Genomic DNA, 19,343 nt, shown 5'->3' on the forward strand with positions numbered 1-19,343 from the left:
TCACATGTTTGAATGCTGCTGTTATACGGGAATATTAATACTGCAAAAGGCAAGGATTTCTCAGGGTGATATTTTATTGGATGAACTATGTAGCTGGGATAAGGTTAGAGAAGCTTTTGAATGCAAGATGTTCTTCCTCTTGTATCACCGTAAGAAATCCTTGTCTTTTGCATAATTCCTGCACCATTTATATAGCTGCAACATCACTGTTACAGTATCATAATATTAGTAAGTGCATTGCCAATATTTTGTTTACAGTGAGGAAGTATTATGTTAATCGAAGATAACTAGAGAAGGTGAAGAAACAATTCTAAAATTGCTTCTTGATCACACTGTGTACTGTGGTTAATTGTTGACAGCAGTGTGTGTGTTTAAACAGGCTTGTTCATTAACAAGACTTTTCAGCCTATTGGAAAGCAGAGGAAAAACAGTTTAAAAAATCATGACTATTTGAAATATGAAATGCTGTTTTTGAATGAGCTTTGAAGACAGTAATACTAATATCTACTGGACTGCTGTGATCCTTGAATTTCCTTTGGTTTTCAATAAAGACAACAATAGTTTTAAGGACTGATCCTTTTGTCCTTAACCCTTTCAAGGATTTTGTGTCAGTCCAGTAACTACAGCTTAGTCTGCTTCAGGGGCGGATCCAAGATTTGGCAAAGAGACCCCACTGCAGGGGTGGCTGTACGTCCATTCCCAGGCTCCTGCCACCCACATGGATAAGGGTATACCTTGCTGTGGCAGCCTCTGGGGACTTTTTCAAAGTCCTCCAAGCATGTTAGAATCCCCACCTTTCCCTTCATGCTCAGAAGCACGTTCTCTGCTCCTACTGCTACTGCTTTCTCCACTGTCCCAGGGGCCTGGAAGCTTCAAAGTTGCTCCTGTCTGCTCCAAGGGGCCATGAGTGGGCTGGGAATGTTAAAAGCTGTAGCAGCCAGATTTGGAGGGAGGGGAGTGGGAAGAGGGTGATTTCCCTATTGTGCCTGGTCCTCCTCCCCTCCATTCCCCCAAGCAGGTGCAGGAAAGGGGAACACTTCGGCTCCTTGGGGTGACACCTTGGCCCCTGAACCCACCCCAGGAACCACTTTGAAGCTTTATCCTGCCCCAGATGGGGTGGGAGGAGGAAGCAGCTGTAGCAGGAGGAGGGGAAGGGGGATGTCTCTGGAGACCAAACAAAAATCTCCAGAGGCTCCTGGGCTAGATCCAATGCAAAATTCAGCTATGCTGCTAAATCCCCTTCCAGGTTCCACCCTGTCTGCTTCCTTCAACCTGAACCTTCTATGCTTACGTAGCTACTAGGCTTTGTTCCCTCACCCCTTCCTGTTCTGGATTTGCTGTAGCCCTTTGATTTAATTGATTTGATCCTTATTCTGACTGTGGTGGAGAACGCAGTGCATTTCACTAGTAAGATGCTGATTTTGACTTGAACAATAGGCTAACGTGGATAAACTGGTAATGACTGTATTTTCTGATTTCCTGCAAAAGAGGACAAAGTTTTAGATGTATCCTTGCTACACTGGTATTTGTTTTCACATTAAAAGCACCTGAGGTTTCATAAAACCAGAAACACTAATTTGGCCAATTCAAAACACCTTCTCTTTCCAAGGCCTGTTCCTTGCAATTCATGCGGTGTAGATGGTTTGAATGTGGGCTTATCAAATTAAGGTCCTGTACTCTGCAAACACTTTATCTTATGGCTTTAGTCACAGAAGTAGGAATGTTTTTCTCGTGTCCTTCACCAAGGATTACATTCCCACATGTTCTGTGCAAAAGTTATCTGCTTGACCTCTTAACCAACAAATGGCTGCATTTTAAATGTGTGTTTACAATATTCAGTGAAGGATGAATTAAAAAAAAAAACTCTAACAACTTTTTCTCCCAACTGCTTGTAATTTTGGCATTTACATTCCCTGTTTTTGTCTCTCACTTTATTTAATTAGTAACTTTCATTTAGCCTCTTCCCAGTTAAGTACTATAAAATATTGCAATAGTTGCCAAGAGCAAATGTTGCATTCAGTTGCAACTATTAACTTCAAACAACCTCTTGGACAAGTATTTTACTGTCTGACTCTTAAATTTTTTGTTAAGGTCATCCCAGTTCCAAAGATGTTTTTAGTTGTCCATGAGTGTAAAACTTTTATCTTTACTCATATTTGATCTTTTTACATATTGCATTAAAACACTGAGTTTATTTAATAAATGTCGATCTTCAAGTCCTGTGCATACCAGAGAACAACAGTTGTGTCGAACTGGAACCTAACCAGAGTTCCAGCAATTCTTTGTTTACTGCATTTGAGTCTTTGCTCAATGGTGGATTACTTTAGAGACTGCTTACCAAATATGAATCGCTTCTGGACATGTTGAGCTAAATAGCTCTGGCTTGGGTTTATTTTGAAGATCATCAGAAAAATTAATCAAGACAAATATACTTTTTATTGTAACACTGTCTGTGAAGTGATGTAAGACCTTCCAGTTTGTATTCAATCTTCTATTTGATATCTTAAAGTATGGTTTCATAGATTTATAGTCAGGCACAAGGACACACATGGTTGGAGAGTTGTGTTATGTGTACAGTTTCTAACTTTTGAACGCAGTTTCTTAAGCATTAACACTCAGGGCTTGTTTCCAAGAAATGTTATTATACTACAAACACTAATCAATATAAAGCTATCTGATTATCAACCTATAATTCATACTTTGCCATGTTTTAAGGGCAACGACTCACCTGTTATTACTTCTGTTAACCTTGCAATCAATGGACACTTTAAAATGTTATATGCTCCTTTAACTCCTGGCTCTTACTTGTAAAATGGTGATTGTCTCTGTCTGTTTGTCAGGCATTTGTGGAGAAGATTCTCTTTTATTTTCTCTGATGAAATTCCTGAAGGCCAATGAGGAAGCCACAGTGTAGCTCAAAACTAAAGACCAAGGTAAAACGTGTTCTAATATACTAAGTGTATCCACGCACAGATAGGTAGCAGTGATATTCTTGCAGATTGATCCTTGGCACATACGACTGGAAGGGGCCACCTGGTTCATTGAGCCTGCTTCCTTGGTATTGCGGCTACCTGAATTCAAGGGCTGCTAGTCAGGTTCACAGGGCCCATGCAGTGGGAGCCCTGAACGGACTTGGCTCTGGTACAGTTGCAGCTTGCATCGCCCTGAGGCTGGCGCTGCTGCAGAGAGGCTTTTGGGAGAGGTGAATATTCGGCCCGGGGAGGGAGGATCCTTATAGGGAAAACATTTCAATAGTCAACCATGAGTGTTTTGCCGCTTGGGCGGTAAGGGACCCATTTACATCTCGTGGAAGCATTTGAGTGATGGGGTAGCCGGGCTGGTCCTCGCCTCTCACATTCATGCATCATGTCACGTAACTTCAGGTATCAAGTTAATATAGTTCACGTATCAGTATAACTTCAGGTATCAAGTAATATATAACTCATACGAATCTCCTCTCAAAGGGCGAGATTGGCAAGCGTTTTCCTAGCATCCCTTCCGCATTTCGTGCCGTGATCAAGTGGTGTCTTTGTGCTTTTTGCCCGGTGGCACCGAAATGGCAGCTCGTCTTGCTTTCGGACCGTGGCGCGTGTAAAGCGGAGTGGGCCGCGGCCCGTGAGAATTGCTGCCCCTGCGACGGTGACCCCGGTTTCCCGCCACCACCTGGCTGGGCTCTTTCTGAGGGGAAGCTCCAGGGTCCTTTCCTGGGCATGGAGAAGCGCGGCGGGAAGACCCCCAGGCCGCTGGGCGCTGAGGGGAGATGAGCTGCGGCGCACGAAGGGTTAAAAGAGGCTAAGGCTCCTTCCCCCGCCTCCGGCTCCAACTGCCGCCGCGCGCGAGCCCGCCCGGCCCAACGGCGGGGAGCGGCAGCAGCCAATCGGGAGCCTCAGGTGTCCCGGGAGTGACAGCCGCAGCTGCCCAATAGGAAGCTGCACAGGCGTGGGAGAAGGAGGCGGGTCGGCCCCGCCCGGTGGGAGGGTTCGGTGGGTGCGGCCTCTCCTCCCGGCGAGGGGCGGGACTTCGGAGGCGCTATATAAACCTGCGGCTGAGGGGCCGGGCTGCTCAGTCGGCGCCGAGCGGGGCAGCGGCAGGTGGCGCGCTGGGGATATCCTCCCTCTCGTCCTCTTCCCGCCGCGGCACAGGCTTGGGGCGGCCCCGCCCGCTGGATGCACCCCGGGGCCGGGCGGGAGCGCTGCGGCCGCGCGGGGAGGATTTACCGCGGCCATGGACGACAAATACCTGCCCGAGCTGATGGCGGAGAAGGACTCGCTCGACCCGTCCTTCACCCACGCGCTGCGGCTGGTCAGCCAAGGTGCGCCCGCCGGGGAGAAAGGGGGTCCATCCTCATGTGTGCATGTGCCCGGTGTTTCCGCGTGTGTGCATTTGTGTGCGTGTGCCGTGCGTGTGGCGCTTCTTGTGCGGCAGCCGCCGGAGCTTGCCCGCCGCTGCTCCCCTGCCCGTGAGCGGGGGCCTCGGTGCCCTCTGCCGCTTCTTGTGATTTCCGCTCGCGGGTACGAGCCTCTCCTTCCTGCTCTGCTCTCAGGCAGCAGTTCCCGAAGCGTGGTGGGGTGCGCGGACAGCCTGTCACTGGTACGGGTGAGCAGACCGATTATAACTACTTCACACGACCAGCATTTGCTGGTGGGTACTTAAGGCTCAGCTGCAACCTTTGCTGGCGGTGGTACTTAAGCCTATACGGTTTTAAATTGGTGGTGTCAGTCTGGGAACTGCTGGTGTAAGGGCAGCTGATCCCCCTCCGTCGCTCCCTCCCTTAACTTTCCATCCACCTCCCGCTTGAGCGCGACCCGCACCCCCGGGCGGCTCTCGGCTCAGCATCCTCAGCCAGGGGCACAGCCCTCTCCCAGGGGAAGCGGTGTCCCGGTACAATCGCAGCAGTTGTGCTGCAGGCAGAAGGGAGAAGTGATTTCAGGTGCCGGGGTCCATTGGCAAAACATCTTGCGTCTGAAAGCTGCCACAATTGTTCTGGCAACAGATGTTCATGGCGAAATGTTAGCAGGCATTGCGCGCGGCGTGTTTGCACATCATGTGCAAACATCGGATTGGTTATTGATTAAGCCCTCGCTGCGTTAAACCGTTTGTTTCTTCAGAATTCATAAAGTCAAGGTAATGGATTTGCCAGGGTTTTGAATGGTAAAATCCCAAATTTAGGACTCCATCTGTTTGGCAGCAGGCTCTTTAAAAACGAATGAAGAGGCAGGACTCTGACCTGAGCTGCTCAAATGAGTAGAAAGCGGATTAAGTAGAAGTTGCTTTACCTAAATTATACTTATTTAGGTATCTTCAGGCTACAAATGTTATTAGATGGGTATAGCCTGTTGATTTTCAGGTGTTAAGAAATCTCCACTCCTTTAAATTTGAGGACTAATAGTTTCTGAAATGCTGCATACTATAGGGTGGCACTAATACAGGCAATTTCATGAGGGCAATAGAAATTATTTTTGCTTCTTGTTCCCCTTAAGCAGTCAGTGCTCTTTGTGTTTTGGTTTGGTTTTGTGGGGTTTTTTTTTGCATACTTGGTGATCTGTTAGAAATTTTATATATGGGGGGAAGCAAAACAAAAAACACTTGCATAATGTATGGAAAGATGGGGGGAGGAACTAGCTCAGAGGAGGAAGCTTGCTAAAGCAAATTTTGATGTAGCAAACAAGAAGCTGGGTTTAACATGTACTTATTTTAATGGATGTTTGTTCATGAAACTTAAAGCAACATCCGTGCTTCACTTATGAAGAAAATGACCCACTTCTCAATGAGTATCTGAGTGAAGGCTGTGGATAGAAGATTTTCTGAATAGCTGCATTCTGCATGTGTGTAAAGAGGGTTTTTGAGGAGGTTGTGCAAACATGCATGGTACTTGTAAGAGTAGAGGACACAAAGGATAGCTGTGTGCGCAGTCTGGTAAGAGTGAAGCTACCAGCATTAATGTCTGAGGTGTGTTTTTTCTCTTGTTTTATGGATGAGTCAGAAATCGAAAAGAAAATAGGTGGCAGCAACTTGATTGGGAAGTGATATGACCTTTTAAGTTCCCTGATACAATAATTTGATTGTTGCATCTGTGTGTACTTGGTAAGTTTCTAGCTTGCAGGACTAAAAAATGGAAGATACTCCTGGAGCAAATGGATTAGGAAGAGCTGTCTGTTGATGGGTCTTGTGTCCAGGTAGGCTGCTTTCTTCAGCTTTGGTTTTAATAAGTGAAACATTAAGTGTGAACCCATTGTGTTCAAATCTGCAGTCTCTAAAATAAAAGCTCAGTAGGTAACAACTTGCTAGCTCCATGTAAATACAGGTTTCGTTCATAACAATGAATATTCAAAGTGACTGCAGCTGATGGGTGGCTTCCCAGGCAGTTTGTATGCTGGATTGATGTAAAGCATCTAATTAATGAAAGAAGTGGAAAATGGAGGTTGTCCGCTTTCTGTAAGTGATACAAAACTGTACTGTGATTAGTGACTTCAGGCTAAAGAAATGGTTTCTGAAAATGGCTTTTTAAACCTACTAATCTAAACTGTAACAGGTGATATTCTTTGCTGTTAAATGGAGAGCACTTTTTTTTTTTTTTTTTTTTTTTAGTCAAAAGGGTTATTTCCACTTCTGTCTGCCTGAATTTGTGCTGGTTTATACTTTGAGACACATAATTCCCCTCTTATTGTCTTTCCTTACAAGTTGCTCAGGCACTTATTTTTGAAAAATTGAAAGCTAAAGTTTAGCTGTTTTGTTCTCTGTTGCAAACACAGACATTAACAAATCTCCAGCTATGTTAAGGCTGGGTCTCAAGGGAGCAGAGTTGTCCTGTGCCCAGAGTTTTAGTATCTGCTAGTTATTGTTTTCACATATAAAGATGTATGTGTATCCACTTCTATCTGCCTTCTTCATTTGAAAGGTTAAATTACAGGACTCTGAAAAATGCATCATAAGACACATTGGTGGGGTGAAGAATTTTAATTTGCTAATAATAGTTCTGCAAAATGTGTTACTTCAGCATTAGCAGTAGCTTGCTTTTGTCTTAAAGAATTGAAATGAGAAACAATGCATTTTTTGCCTACATATTACCTTCACTGCTACTTCCACTTGCCATAAAGCAATAAACAATAGTCTTATTGTTTCCCCCCCTCCCAAAAAAACCCCAAAACCCAAAGTTTCCAGTGGTTTTAATATAATGCTTACAAATATAAATGAAAAAAAGTTATTTTTTTGAAGTATTATGGTAAACACACATTGGGACAACTCACTACTGCTTAAATTTAGTAGAACAGTAGGGGTCCTTCTCTTGGAGGTAAGGAGAATATATTGTCAGTTCTGGTTTGAATGAGGCATTTACATTTTATACTTGAGCAAAATGCATGAAACCTGTTTACTGTATTGTAATTAGCTTGCTTTCCATCCACTCGGTTTAGGTTTTTTGTGAGGAATTAAAGCCAGATATACAGATAAATCTTTCAGGTGCTTAATAAGGGGATTGTCCTGAAATGGTTAAGCTGCAGCTGCTGTTATATCCCAATTAAAGAAGATATTCTGGTGATCTTTTTCTTTAAAAGAAGGCACCCTTCCTATGGGTGTTCGCTCACTATAAAGAGCAGGAGGTATACATACCCATGCCATGTATAGGCATGAGGGCATGTACCTTTTCATATTTAAAATTTGGGACCTGGCTGATTTAAGAGAGAAATGGTAGAACTGAAAGTTCATATGAGCAAACTGGAAAAATGCAGGGAATGGTACATTTGGTGTTGAGGCTAGGTGAGACCTTCTATAACCGTTTCATTCTTATTTCCTATAACTTTAGGATTTAACATTAGTTTTTTATCAACTTTTTTAAAAAGTGAAACATTAAGTAGCATGAGAAGTTTTCCGCAAATAACGGAAAAGGAAATGATTCCCTTAATGAAAGGTTTTATAAATACTTTTCACTGCAGCTTCTCTCTGAAGGGATGTCAAAAATCTCTCAAAAGTGACTTGTCAGCCCTGGTATTAATACTTAGCTTGGGGGATGCCTTTAATATGCAGTGGATTAATCTGCTCTTGGTACAGGTAGGAAACTACTGAACGAAGGCTACAGTAGTAGGTTTTTCCTGGTTAAAATGAAAGTGCAGTAATACAGCTTGCATTTGAAAGTTTGTAGTACTTACCTTTTTAAGGAAAGATGAGTAGAGGAGACCTTTCTTTAGCTTCCCCATCCAAATTTCTCTTTAGACTTAGGAATTAATACTGTGTCTGATATCACATTTTTCTTTTGAAGCTGAGCAATTTGCCTTGGCTGGTTTTCAGTTGAGGTAGGCAGGCTGTTTGGCTTGATTTCTTGTGCTCTGTGTGTACTGCCTGCTCCCTTGTATAGGCAGACAAGGTTCTTTGGGTAGATGTAATGTATGTATGTATGTATCCAACTAAATAGTTGGAAAAAAATATTTAGTGTAAGCTTTTGGGCACAAACACCCTTCAGGCATAGGCAGAGTCTGGTTTTTGAGCTCTTCTGGGTAGAATAGAAGCCAATAGGCAAAATACATATTTTTTTGCTCCTTTGTATGGAACTTAATGCCCCTGATCAAGCAGCCCTTTGCAAAGCTGACTGCCTTTTTGGCTGTGCAGTACATTAAAATATGTTTGCAAGGATAAATATTCGTTATGTTGTTCCTTGCAGTAAACTGTTAATAACTGAGGAGCGCTGTAAACATAAACAATACAATAAAAGATTGGAAAGGGGAGGATTTGTGTTAAAGAATAGAGGGAGGTAATTTTAGGAGCTGCTAATCAGACAATACAAGATGATCTTTAGTGTTGGCTTATAATGCATATCTATTGAAATACGAGAAACTACAAATGGTAGAAGTTGGTTATCAGAAACAAAACCTGTTAATCGCACTCCATTTGTAGCTGCTTAATATGGAGAACATCTGAGAATCTTAAAAATAACTAAGGCCACATGGTAAGTGTGAAATTTGAAAGGATAGCATATAAACACAGTGAAAAACATCTCAATGCTGAACATATTGTGTCTTCTGCTCTTCTATATGCTGAAGCAGAGAGTTCCACAGATTCAATACTCCATTGCATGGCCTTCAAAGAATAATATTAAAAATATTTAATCCTGTTCCTGCCCCCCTACTTTTTGCTTTCGCAGGATATAAAGTGGCAACAGGGATCAGTAGAAAGTCGGCATGTGCACTGACATGTTGCTTTACTGTTTGGGCACCTACGTGAGGTTTGCTCATTCTTATATGTAAATCTCTGGAGTAGCAATGACATACAGCTCAACTAAGGGCTTTCTAAACTAAATTTCATCCCTGAAATTTCAGAGAAAATAGTGGGGAGAGGCAAGGTAAGAATGTTTTTCTAAGTTTTTCATTTAGGAGCACCTTTGTGTGTTAATTTCTGTGCTATAGGAGACTGATCAACTGGCATTCAGTAAATGAGAGTTTTGTAAATAGCAGCAACCCTGCGTTTCTCCAGTCGGATTTCTTCAACTGAAGTCTGTGATATTACTGAGGAACTAACTTGTGGCCTTTCCATCTTCAAATCTGCTGGGGGTTGCATGCCTTTGGGCCTCATCAGCATGAGCCATGGACCCCCTGCTACATCATGTACCTGTGCCCCCTCCCTCTCCTGCACAGTGTGCCTACTTGTGCCCTTCCTGCTGCACTGTACCAGAGCAGCCCCAGGTTCATGGTGCTGCTCCACACAGTATTGCCCTGGGCCTGGGGTGGGGACATGCAGGAAAAGCCAAAGGAGGGAGGGGGAGCCTGGAGATGCCAGCTGCTCTTGCAGCCAGAGCAATGGGGGGTAGAGAGAGTGGCATCCATGCAGGAGCATAAGGGCTGCAACTTAACCCCCTATGGGTCGCACTGAAAAATAATGAGCATTGGTTCCCTTACAGACTTCTTTAATCACCACACAACCATTAACACTATATTGGTCATCTGGGCCCCTGTGGTATTATCAAAGGGGTGGAATACAGCTTTCAGTCATTTCAATTTGGTACGGATGTCGTGTTCATAGGAAGATGAATGTGTTTCTATTTGAAGTTGTAGATGCAGTAAAATGATCAGAGAAGGGAACCCATAATCCAGGGCTGACATGGCTCTGTGGGCTGGATCTGGCCCATGGGCTGTAGGTTGAGCACCACTAGATTAGGGAATTTGGACCATAGTAGTGATCTGAATGGATGTAGCTTTTTAGCAGCCTCCCAAAACTTGGGTAATGTGAGACATATTCTGATTTGCATGTGTCATAGGTTGCAGCAGTAGGAAGCAATAATACTAGAATAATATATTAACAGTACTGTTTTGGGGTTGGAGTTTAGTATTCAGGCTGTCCTTACAATGTCAGTAAATTCTTAACTTCTTGATTCACTGTGTAAGTGCCTAAAACATTCAGTGATGGGGTGGTTGGGGAATTGGAACTTCTTTTAAAGGCAGGTTATATTTAATTTTAGCCCTATAAAACTGAGTTTTGGATATCCATAGGAAATGTAGGAACCAAAGGCACCAAACTTGTGCAATGTAATGCTGTTTCTGTCTACTTGTGTAGAATGTAGTAAGTTTAACTGGAGTACTGTAAAATATAGATTAAGCTAATCATCTTGTACTTCATGCCAGGCTCCTCTGCTCTGAAGCATGACTGTAGCCTGCAGCCACTCACCAGTGATCACATCTAGTCTAAACTGACTTTAATTCACTTGCACACTTACTTTGGCAGTCAATGAGAGTGATCGAATTTAAAGGTTTCAAACGTAAATTGCCATGGTTTGTCACTTCCAATCCTCTTTGACACTAGCTATGCAAATTTAAAACTGTAACCTTCTTGTTCTTATTTACTAGAAAAGTTGGAAAGAAGGTCACAGAGCACCGATTGGTTGAACTTATGGCCCTAGTCTCATTTTATGCAACTTGGACGTACTTCTAAATTCTACACGTGCAACCTTTGCTGTGCCCCCTCTGGGATTTTTTTCCCTCTTTTTGACTTCCAGAATTATATTTCAGGTCAAGGTATTTAAATTTCTTTTCCCTTCTCATTGGGAAGAACTAGGTATTAAGGTTGTGGCTGAGGAACAGCCCTTGTAAGACATTTGACACAGCATTGTGAGATGTTTGTCACTTTTTAGAAAACATTCAAGTTAAATGGATTCAGAGTTGACTAAGTGACGCATCTTACAGTAGTAACCTGGTGGAATGACTTGGGTCTCTTTCTGATTCAGCTTTGCAAGAGCCATTACTAGGTCTCTCACTTTAGATTTGGAAGTAAAGCTAAAATCAGTGCTGCCCCTCTTTAAATTAGTGGCTGATGCAGATTGCACAGTGTCAAACTAATACAGAGGAGCCAGATACAGTCATCTGAATAGTTTAGGGACACATAGGTTTTAGGTTAGATATAGGTTATTATCGATATTAGGATAACCTAAAACACATAGCGCCTCCTGATACCTAACCTAAAACCTACTTCACAGTTAGGGCAGCTAGGGTCTGGAACCAGCTTCCAAGAGAAGTGGTGCAGGCTCCTACCCTGGGAGTGTTTAAGAGGAGGTTAGATGAACACCTTGCTGGGGTCATTTGACTCCAGTATTCTTTCCTGCCATGGCAGGGGGTCAGACTAGATGATCTGCTTGGGTCCCTTCTGACCCTAGAAACTATGAAACATACTCTTGTGGTAAGGTAACAGGCTCTGAATGGGGGGGAGAACAGTAGCTATGATGTACCTTGACTTCAGCAAGGCTTTTGACAGTCTCCCATGACAATCTCATTACAGGTTGTGACAATACAGACTAGATGAAAATGCTGTAAGGTGAATACCTAACTGGTTGGATCACTGAGTGTTCAATGTCTAGCTGGGAGAAGGTATTAAGTGGGGTTCCCAAGAGGTCTGTCGAGGGTCTGGTATTGTTTAGTATCTTCATTAATGATTTGGACAATGGGTTGAGCACATGCTTAGCAAATTGGCAGGTAACAAGTTGGGTGGATTGGTGGATATCATGGAGGGAAGGGCTAGGATCCGGAATGACCTGGATCAGCTGGACAGATGGTCTACAATCGATCGGATGAGATTCAACAAGGTTAAGTGCAAAGCCCTGTACTTCGGATGGAATAATGACTGGCTAGGCTACACTACTGCAGAGAAGGACGGGGAAGTTAAAGTAGACCGGGGTAGGCAATGTTTTTTGGCTGGAGCTCCGAGAACCCCACCTGCCTGCCTTGGAAGGTGCTGGAGTGCCGGCATGCCAGAAAAAACAGAGGGCAGGGGGTACATAACAAAATGCCCTGCTCGTGCCCCTTGGCCCCCAGGCTGGGCTATGTGGCTGTCAGCAGCTACTCAGAACCTGGGCCAGCTGCAAACATCTGCTGCCTGCCAGGCCCAGACTTGGCCCCAGGCTCCGGGGAGGCAGCGCATCCCAGCAGTGCTCCCTGCTGTGCTGCCCTTGTCGCTTCTGCTAAGCTGTGTTGGAACCCATTTCGGCAGGGCGCAGCAGGGGGTGCAGAAAGCTGCTTACTCCCAGCTCCCTGCTGCCCTGTCACACTTCGCCTGTGTGCATGGGAGCAGTGTGGGCAGCAGCACAAGGGTGTGCCCCTTGCTGCTGCCCCTGCCTGCAGGGGAAGTGCAGCAGGGCAGCTGGGAGCAGGCAGCTTTCTGCGCCCCCCACTGCCCTGCTTTGCTGGGGTTCAAATGCTTATTTGCAGAAGTGGTGAGGGCAGCACTGCCACTATGTGCTGCCTGCCTGTGGGCTGGGGCTGGGGTGGAGAGGCAGCAGATGTTTGCAGCTACCCAGAGCTGGGGCTGGCTGCAGCTGGGAGGCTACAAAGGGCTGTTGCCCTCCTGCCCTGACCCCAGCCTCCAGGAAGGCAGCAGGTGCCAGCACTGCCCTTTGGGGCTGGGGAGGCAGCAGCTGTTTGCAGCCTCCCAGCTGTAGCCATGAAGCCCAGGCTGCTCCCAGCAGGCAGCTGGGACACTGCAGCAGGGGCTCAGAGCTGGGGCCGGCTGCAGCCAGGAGGTTACAAACAGCTGCTGCCTCCCTGGTGCCCAACCTGTGCTGGAGAAAACGGCCTTGCGTGCCATGCATGGCATGTGTGCTGTGACTGGCCAACCCCTGAAGTAGACCATAAGCTAAATGAGTCAACTTTATGCTTTTGCTGGGGGGTAACTGGGGAGGGGTGGAGTGGTATACTGGGTTGTATTGACGTGTCAGTTGCAGACCAGAAGAATAATTTTCCTTGATATGCATTAGTGAAGCCTCAGCTGGACTCCTGTGGCCAGTTGAGGGCCTTACGCTTCAAGAAAGACATGGGCAGTTTGGAAAGCCCAGTGGAGAGTCGGGTGGGCGGGGGAGAATCATTAGACGCCTGGAAAGCATGACTTGCGAAGAAAGACTGGACGTGCTAGCGGAGTGATTTCCATCCAGGGTGGTACAGCACCTGGGGTGGTGTTAGATCTTTTGAAGGGTGCTTTGGGGTGTCCAGAGATAAATAGATAAGTTCAGGCTTGTCCCTGTGTGACAGGTCTCCAACACCCACTACCTGGTTCAGCTGCAATGGGATAAGAACTGTAGTGCAGAAATCTATTCTTGCAATTGGGGTGGGGTGATAATAACTGCCCTTTTTAGGTATTTGGAGAGTGTTGAGAGCACGGAGATGAGTTGTTCCCTTGTGGTCACAGGGGACAGAACTAGGAACAATGGCCTCAAGCTGTAGTGGAGGAAATTTTAGGTTGAAGATTAGGAGGAACTGTCTGACTATGGCCAAGCATAGAAACAGGGTACCTAGAGAAGTTGTGGAGTCTTCACCCCTGGAAACTTTAAAGAGCACCATATACAGACATTTGACTGGGATGGTATAGTCAGGGTTGCTGCTGCTTTGAGCAGAAGGCTGGATTAAATGACCTTGTGAGGTCCCCTTCCAGTCCTAATTTCCTGTGATCCTGAACTAATTCAGACCAATTCAAACGGAGCAACTTTAAGACAACTAAATGCAAAAACCATACATCTAAGAGCCAAGAATTTCTACCTGTAGAATAGGGGCTGTATTCTGAAAAGGATGTGGGGTCAGGGCTTTTAGTAAGAAACAGGGATTTAGAGTTTTTGAAGGTGCTGAGAGTTTTGTTTTTGTTTTGTCGTACTGTTTCATACAGATCTTAAGACACTAATTTTGTGTCCAGTTCTGACATTTGGGGTTTAAAATGGAGTAGTGGAAAAACTGGAGGGGGCTGGGGGTTGGTTTGAAGACTGGAAATAATGCTTCAGTCAGGGGCTTAAAGAACTCGGTCTGTTCTGTCTTTTTGATAAGCTATAAGGTGCACTGACTTCAGTGTACAGGTGTCTTCATAGGAGAAAGTACCAGGTACTAAAGGTCTGATATGAAAGTGAAGGCATAACCAGAACCAGTGGCTGGAAGCTCTTCAGCAAGGCATGTTCAAATTAAAATAAGGTAGAAATGCTCTAATTAGTAATAACCCATTGGAATGAACAGCTGGTGAATTCTACTTGTGCATCTTCAGATCAAAGCCAAATGTCTTTTCTGGAAGGTATAGTTGAGTTACAAAGCCACCCTGGAAGGGTAACTGTTAAAGCTTTTGTCAAATATGACAGACCATTAGGTTGTCAAGGTGGGAGGAGGGCAGTGAATTAAGCTTGATAGATGATACATGAACCCTTAGTGGTATTAGGTTCAAACCTAACCTCTGAGTTTGGGGCTGTGGTGTTGGTTATGCAATGCTTTGTCTATTCTTCACATACATCTCTTCCCAGTATGTCCTCTTAACAGAACTCAGCTTTGCCATATTTCCCACTTCCCTTATTGTTCTCTTCCCATTGTTAGTCTGTTTTGCAGATGCCTCCTTTCATCACATTTCTCTTTTTCCTTTTTGTCAAGTTAAAATGAATAGGAAACTGGGAAGTTTAAGTGAATTTTGCTCCATTTCCAGTTGCTGCTATATTGCTGGCTGCCTTCCATCTCCCGTGTTTGATGTCTTTATCAGACTTTCAGCTTCAGCTAGCAGCTCACCAGGAGCGAAGCTGCAAGGCAACAAACAAATGCCAGTCTAACATTAGTAGTTGATAATTCTTTCAGACCCTTTTGCAGGCTATATGGAGTTTTTTTTTTTTTTCAATTTGGAGACATTTTTTCCTTAATCTTTTTTTTTTTTTTATTTTTTTTTTTCTTACGTAGTAGTACATCTATGAATTTGTAGGTGATTTAAAAGAAAAGGAAAAAATCTTCAGCAAACTCTTGTTGTTTGAGCATTAATTGGAAACAGATTTCAATTTTCTCTTGGATTATCCTTCCCCTGCCCCAAGTGTTGGCAGGATGGAGCGACAGAGCTGGTGGATGCTCATAAATCTTCTGAGGACCTCTTTACTCTTTCAGTGGGGAGTTCCTCTCATTTCAATCAATTTGAGTCGTAGGGGAAGAATTGTCAGTGGGGGGAAATGCTTCCTAAAACGAATGCTTTAATTAGATATGTGCATGAAATATTCTCCAAAGACCTTTCTTTATTTCAGATTACTACTGGACTGGTTAAAGCAGTTTTATGAGCGTTCTGCATTTATTTCATGTTTTGAAAGGTAAAAGTATTTGTAGCTGCTTCCGTTTGACAGCATTGCTAGTAATAGTATGCTTATGTGATATTTTTAACCCCCCCCCCCCCCCAAAAAAAAAAAAATCTGAGTAGGTACTCAACTGCTAGTTTTCATATAGGGTTGCTGTTCCCAGGTAGTACTAGGTGTGGTTGCAAGACCACTACAAGGGGGAACAGTGTTTCCACCCCCCAACCACACTGTTCCCAGGTTGATAGCATAATTTTCCTTTTTACAAGCTGACGGACCTTTCGTGGCAGCTGGGGGACTTCAGTTTGAAAATGGACTTTTTGAAGAACAGCATATACAATGATGGCAGCTGGGGCAACTTAAGATGGAGTGCAATGCTTGCTAGCCTCATCCAGCGTACTTCTGAATGGAGTTCTCCGGTCTTCTTTCCTACCAAAATCCAAGAGGTTCTTGTACCAAAAAGTACTTTTGTATCTATTGTCATTGTTGCTGCTTTCTTACTGCTTTTAAATTTTGTTCCTCCAAGCATAAGGTTTTTCATGCCACGTTGTAAAGTCATTTATGATCCTAGCTTTGGCAGCATGGTACAGCTCTGTCGTTCTAGTACCAAAAATATACCAGCAGGGGGAGCTGGTATTCAGTTTACAGAGTTACAAGAAGGCTTTTTTGTCTACCTGCTGAAGCATTAAGAGGGGGAAAGCCCATTCGTACTGATCTTGGTGAAGCTGGTACTTGGAGGGGGGAGAGGTGTGGTTTTTTTTAACTATTTGGTTTTGGCTTTTGTGAGATCTGTGAGCTGCTATTGCAAAAAAACTACTGGGTATATTCTAATTTGAATAACTGGTGATGGCTAACTTGGGTATCTGAAAACATCTGAATCTGTATAATGCCTTCACAGCATTCTTGAGCATTTGTTCAAGGAGCATCTGCTTGACTAAAGTGTGTTTAAATTCAGGCTTTAACTTGAGCTTGGTCATGGAAAAGGAGGTCTTCACTTTTACTGTCTGTCTGCTGCTTGAACATGCAAGATGACGTGACATCTGCAGCTGTAACTAATGGGTCAGGTTGAAATGAGTATTCTGAGTGGTAAATGGCTTACTCGCTGCTTGCACCACCTCCAGTCCATATAGACCGTGGAGCTGTTTAGTTCATGATCAGCATTGTTACTCTTGGTATCCTGGGTGGCAAGCCCAGACTTAAGGACAGAATGAGCATCACAGATGAAACTGAATCACCACCTTATCTTTAGTAGCAGTGTTTTATAGACTGAAGCCTTGTGAAGCATATCAGTTAGTCCCAGTTGGTATTCACTACATCGGTGTTTCCCAGGCTGGGGTGCATCCCTTGGGAGTGGGAATGAAAGGTTCTCGAATGCAAATCGCTGCCAATTCACTTGGATTCTCTTGTCGCAACCAGCAGCAGTTGGTGGTAGAGGCCAGTTTGCCAGCAGCGGCTGAAGTAGCGGGGGTGTAAACCCACAAAGATTGGGACCCTTTGCATGAAATCTAGTTTTAAAAGACCCTGTGCTAGTGTATGGCTTCCATATTTTCAACTGTTTCAGTGTCCACTAATTATCTACTGATGTAGTTGAAAATTCAGGGAAGCTTCCATAATGACATTTATTGGATTAATTGTTAGCAGACGTGCTTAAAGAATTTACAAATCTTCGGGGCTAATAGGAAGACCTCCAGAAAGCCTTGTTTAGAACACTTTCACTAATACTTTGCATAGTTCAATAAAAGGTTAATTAAAAATGCTACTGCTAAACAGCAAGTGGCTGGCTGTATATTGAGCATTGGTTGTCTCTTTAACATTCTTCACAGAGGTAACAAACTCTGCATGGCAATAAAATGATGTGGGTTTTTTTTCTGGTTCTTGTTCTAGAATGTGCTCGGCAGTATCTAAAACGAGCAATAAATAGTTCCCTGTCGCAGCTGAGAAACTCGCAATTTAGAAAACATACTGCACCGACACCCCAGTGGGCAAAGAGCTTGTGGGTTTTTTTTTTTTTTATTTAATTTTTTTTATGGCTGTTACTTGAGCGCTGTCAAAAAAGACTTCTGAGACTGGCTCTAAATAGCTTGGTGAACTGAGTTGGGAGATTGCTGTATAAGGCTTCAGGTGGAGATGGGAAGAACGCTCATGGGTTCTCTTTGCAGTGGCACGTTCTGAAAATACCACTTGCTTGCTTGATTTCCAGTGCTCATTGTGGCAGGGAAAAACTATAGATTATTTCCCATGATTTCAGGCCAAAAGAATGTTTTTCTTCTCTCTTTCCTACTTTCCTACTTTAGCACCCAGATGAAGAACATTAGTATAGCTTGATTGGAAAGGGAAAGGGAGGCATACACCCAATGGAGAGATGGGGTCATCACCAAGAAGGACTATGTTACAGTCGCCCGAGGATGTAGGGGGGCAGTCAGGAAGGCCAAGGCAGAGATGGAGATAGGACTAGCTTCCCGGATTGGGGACAATAAGAAGTCCTTCTTCAAATACATAGGGGGTAAAAAGAGGGTCCCGGGTAATGTGGGGCCCCTGCAGGACACGATGGGCAACTTAGTCATCACGCCAGATGACAAAGCTAACATATTTAACGATTTCTTTGCCTCTGTCTTCCTAAGTAGGGACCAGTTCAGCCACCTCCCTGCTGGGCCCCCCTCGGGCCCCGGGAGAGACACGCCTGGGCCAGGGGTTAGCGAGGAGTTAGGGTACTTCTGGACAGGCTGGACGTGTTCAAGTCTGCTGGTCCGGACGATCTTCACCCTAGGGTTCTACAGGAACTGGCCGAGGTCATTGCGGGACCCCTGGCGCGGCTCTATGAGCACTCGTGGTGCTCTGGTGAGGTGCCGGAGGACTGGAAGAGGGCCAGTGTGGTCCCTATCTTCAAAAAGGGAAAAAAAGAGGACCCGGGAAATTACAGGCCAGTTAGTCTTACCTCAATCCCGGGTAAGCTCTTTGAAAAAATTATCCTGGCACACGTCCAGGAGGGCCTTGCGGGGGAATGCATGCTCAGGGGCAACCAACATGGGTTCATCAGTGGCAGGTCTTGTCAGACCAACCTGGTAGCCTTTTACGATCAGGTCACCAAATCATTAGACGCAGGGGTTGCTGTGGATGTAGTCTTTCTGGACTTCCGGAAGGCTTTCGACACTGTCTCTCACCCTGTCCTCATCAAAAAGCTGGGAGACTGTGGTGTCGATGCCCACACGGTCAAATGGGTCGCCAACTGGTTGGAGGGCCGCACCCAGAGGGTGGTAGTGGATGGGTTCTTCTCGACCTGGAAGGACGCGGGCAGTGGGGTTCCGCAGGGCTCGGTCCTCGGGCCCGCACTGTTCAACATCTTCATCAGTGACTTGGATGAGGGGGTAGAAAGCACCCTGTTCAAGTTTGCTGATGACACTAAGATGTGGGGGGATGTGGGTGCACTAGAAGGGTGCAATAGGCTACAAGCTGACCTTGACAGGTTGCAACGGTGGGCGGATGAGAATAGGATGGGGTTTAACACTGATAAGTGCAAGGTGTTGCACATGGGGAGGAAGAACCGGCACCACACTTACAGGTTGGGGAACTCCCCTCTTGCCAGCACGGAGACGGAAAAGGATCTTGAGAGTCGTCATTGACTCCACGATGAACATGGGCCGGCAGTGTGGGGAGGCAGTCAAGAAGGCCAACCGTACCCTGTCATGCATCCACAGATGCATCTCGAGCAGGTCCAGGGAGGTGATCCTCCCCCTCTATGCAGCACTGGTCAGGCCGCAGCTGGAGTACTGCGTCCAGTTCTGGGCGCCACACTTCAAGAGGGACG

The 19,343-nt window shown here is 44.9% G+C and overlaps 1 protein-coding gene and 1 long non-coding RNA gene across 6 annotated transcripts in view; one reads left to right on the plus strand and one right to left on the minus strand.

The window, feature by feature from the left end:
- The window catches only part of LOC149869660 (uncharacterized), a 31,253-nt gene extending 27,457 nt beyond the window's left edge, over positions 1 to 3,796 (minus strand). Inside the window, exon 1 of the long non-coding RNA XR_016441127.1 lies at positions 2,729 to 3,796. This is a non-coding gene — a long non-coding RNA (uncharacterized LOC149869660). The remainder of the gene's footprint in view (positions 1 to 2,728) is intronic.
- Positions 3,797 to 4,052: 256 nt separating this feature from the next.
- The window catches only part of KHDRBS3 (KH RNA binding domain containing, signal transduction associated 3), a 190,531-nt gene continuing 175,240 nt past the window's right edge, over positions 4,053 to 19,343 (plus strand). For 4 of the 5 annotated variants that reach the window (XR_016441505.1, XM_090040695.1, XM_090040697.1 and 1 more), the window contains exon 1: positions 4,053 to 4,312. Coding sequence is in view for 4 of the 5 variants with exons in the window: in XM_090040695.1 (XP_089896821.1) it covers positions 4,225 to 4,312 (88 nt within the window). In the remaining variant the exon portion in view is untranslated. The remainder of the gene's footprint in view (positions 4,313 to 19,343) is intronic. The other variant, XM_090040698.1, reaches the window with a different exon arrangement.

This window comes from Crocodylus siamensis, chromosome 3 (assembly GCF_052110815.1).
Source record: "Crocodylus siamensis isolate JL-2025a chromosome 3, ASM5211081v1, whole genome shotgun sequence".
Taxonomy (NCBI): Eukaryota; Metazoa; Chordata; order Crocodylia; family Crocodylidae; genus Crocodylus; species Crocodylus siamensis.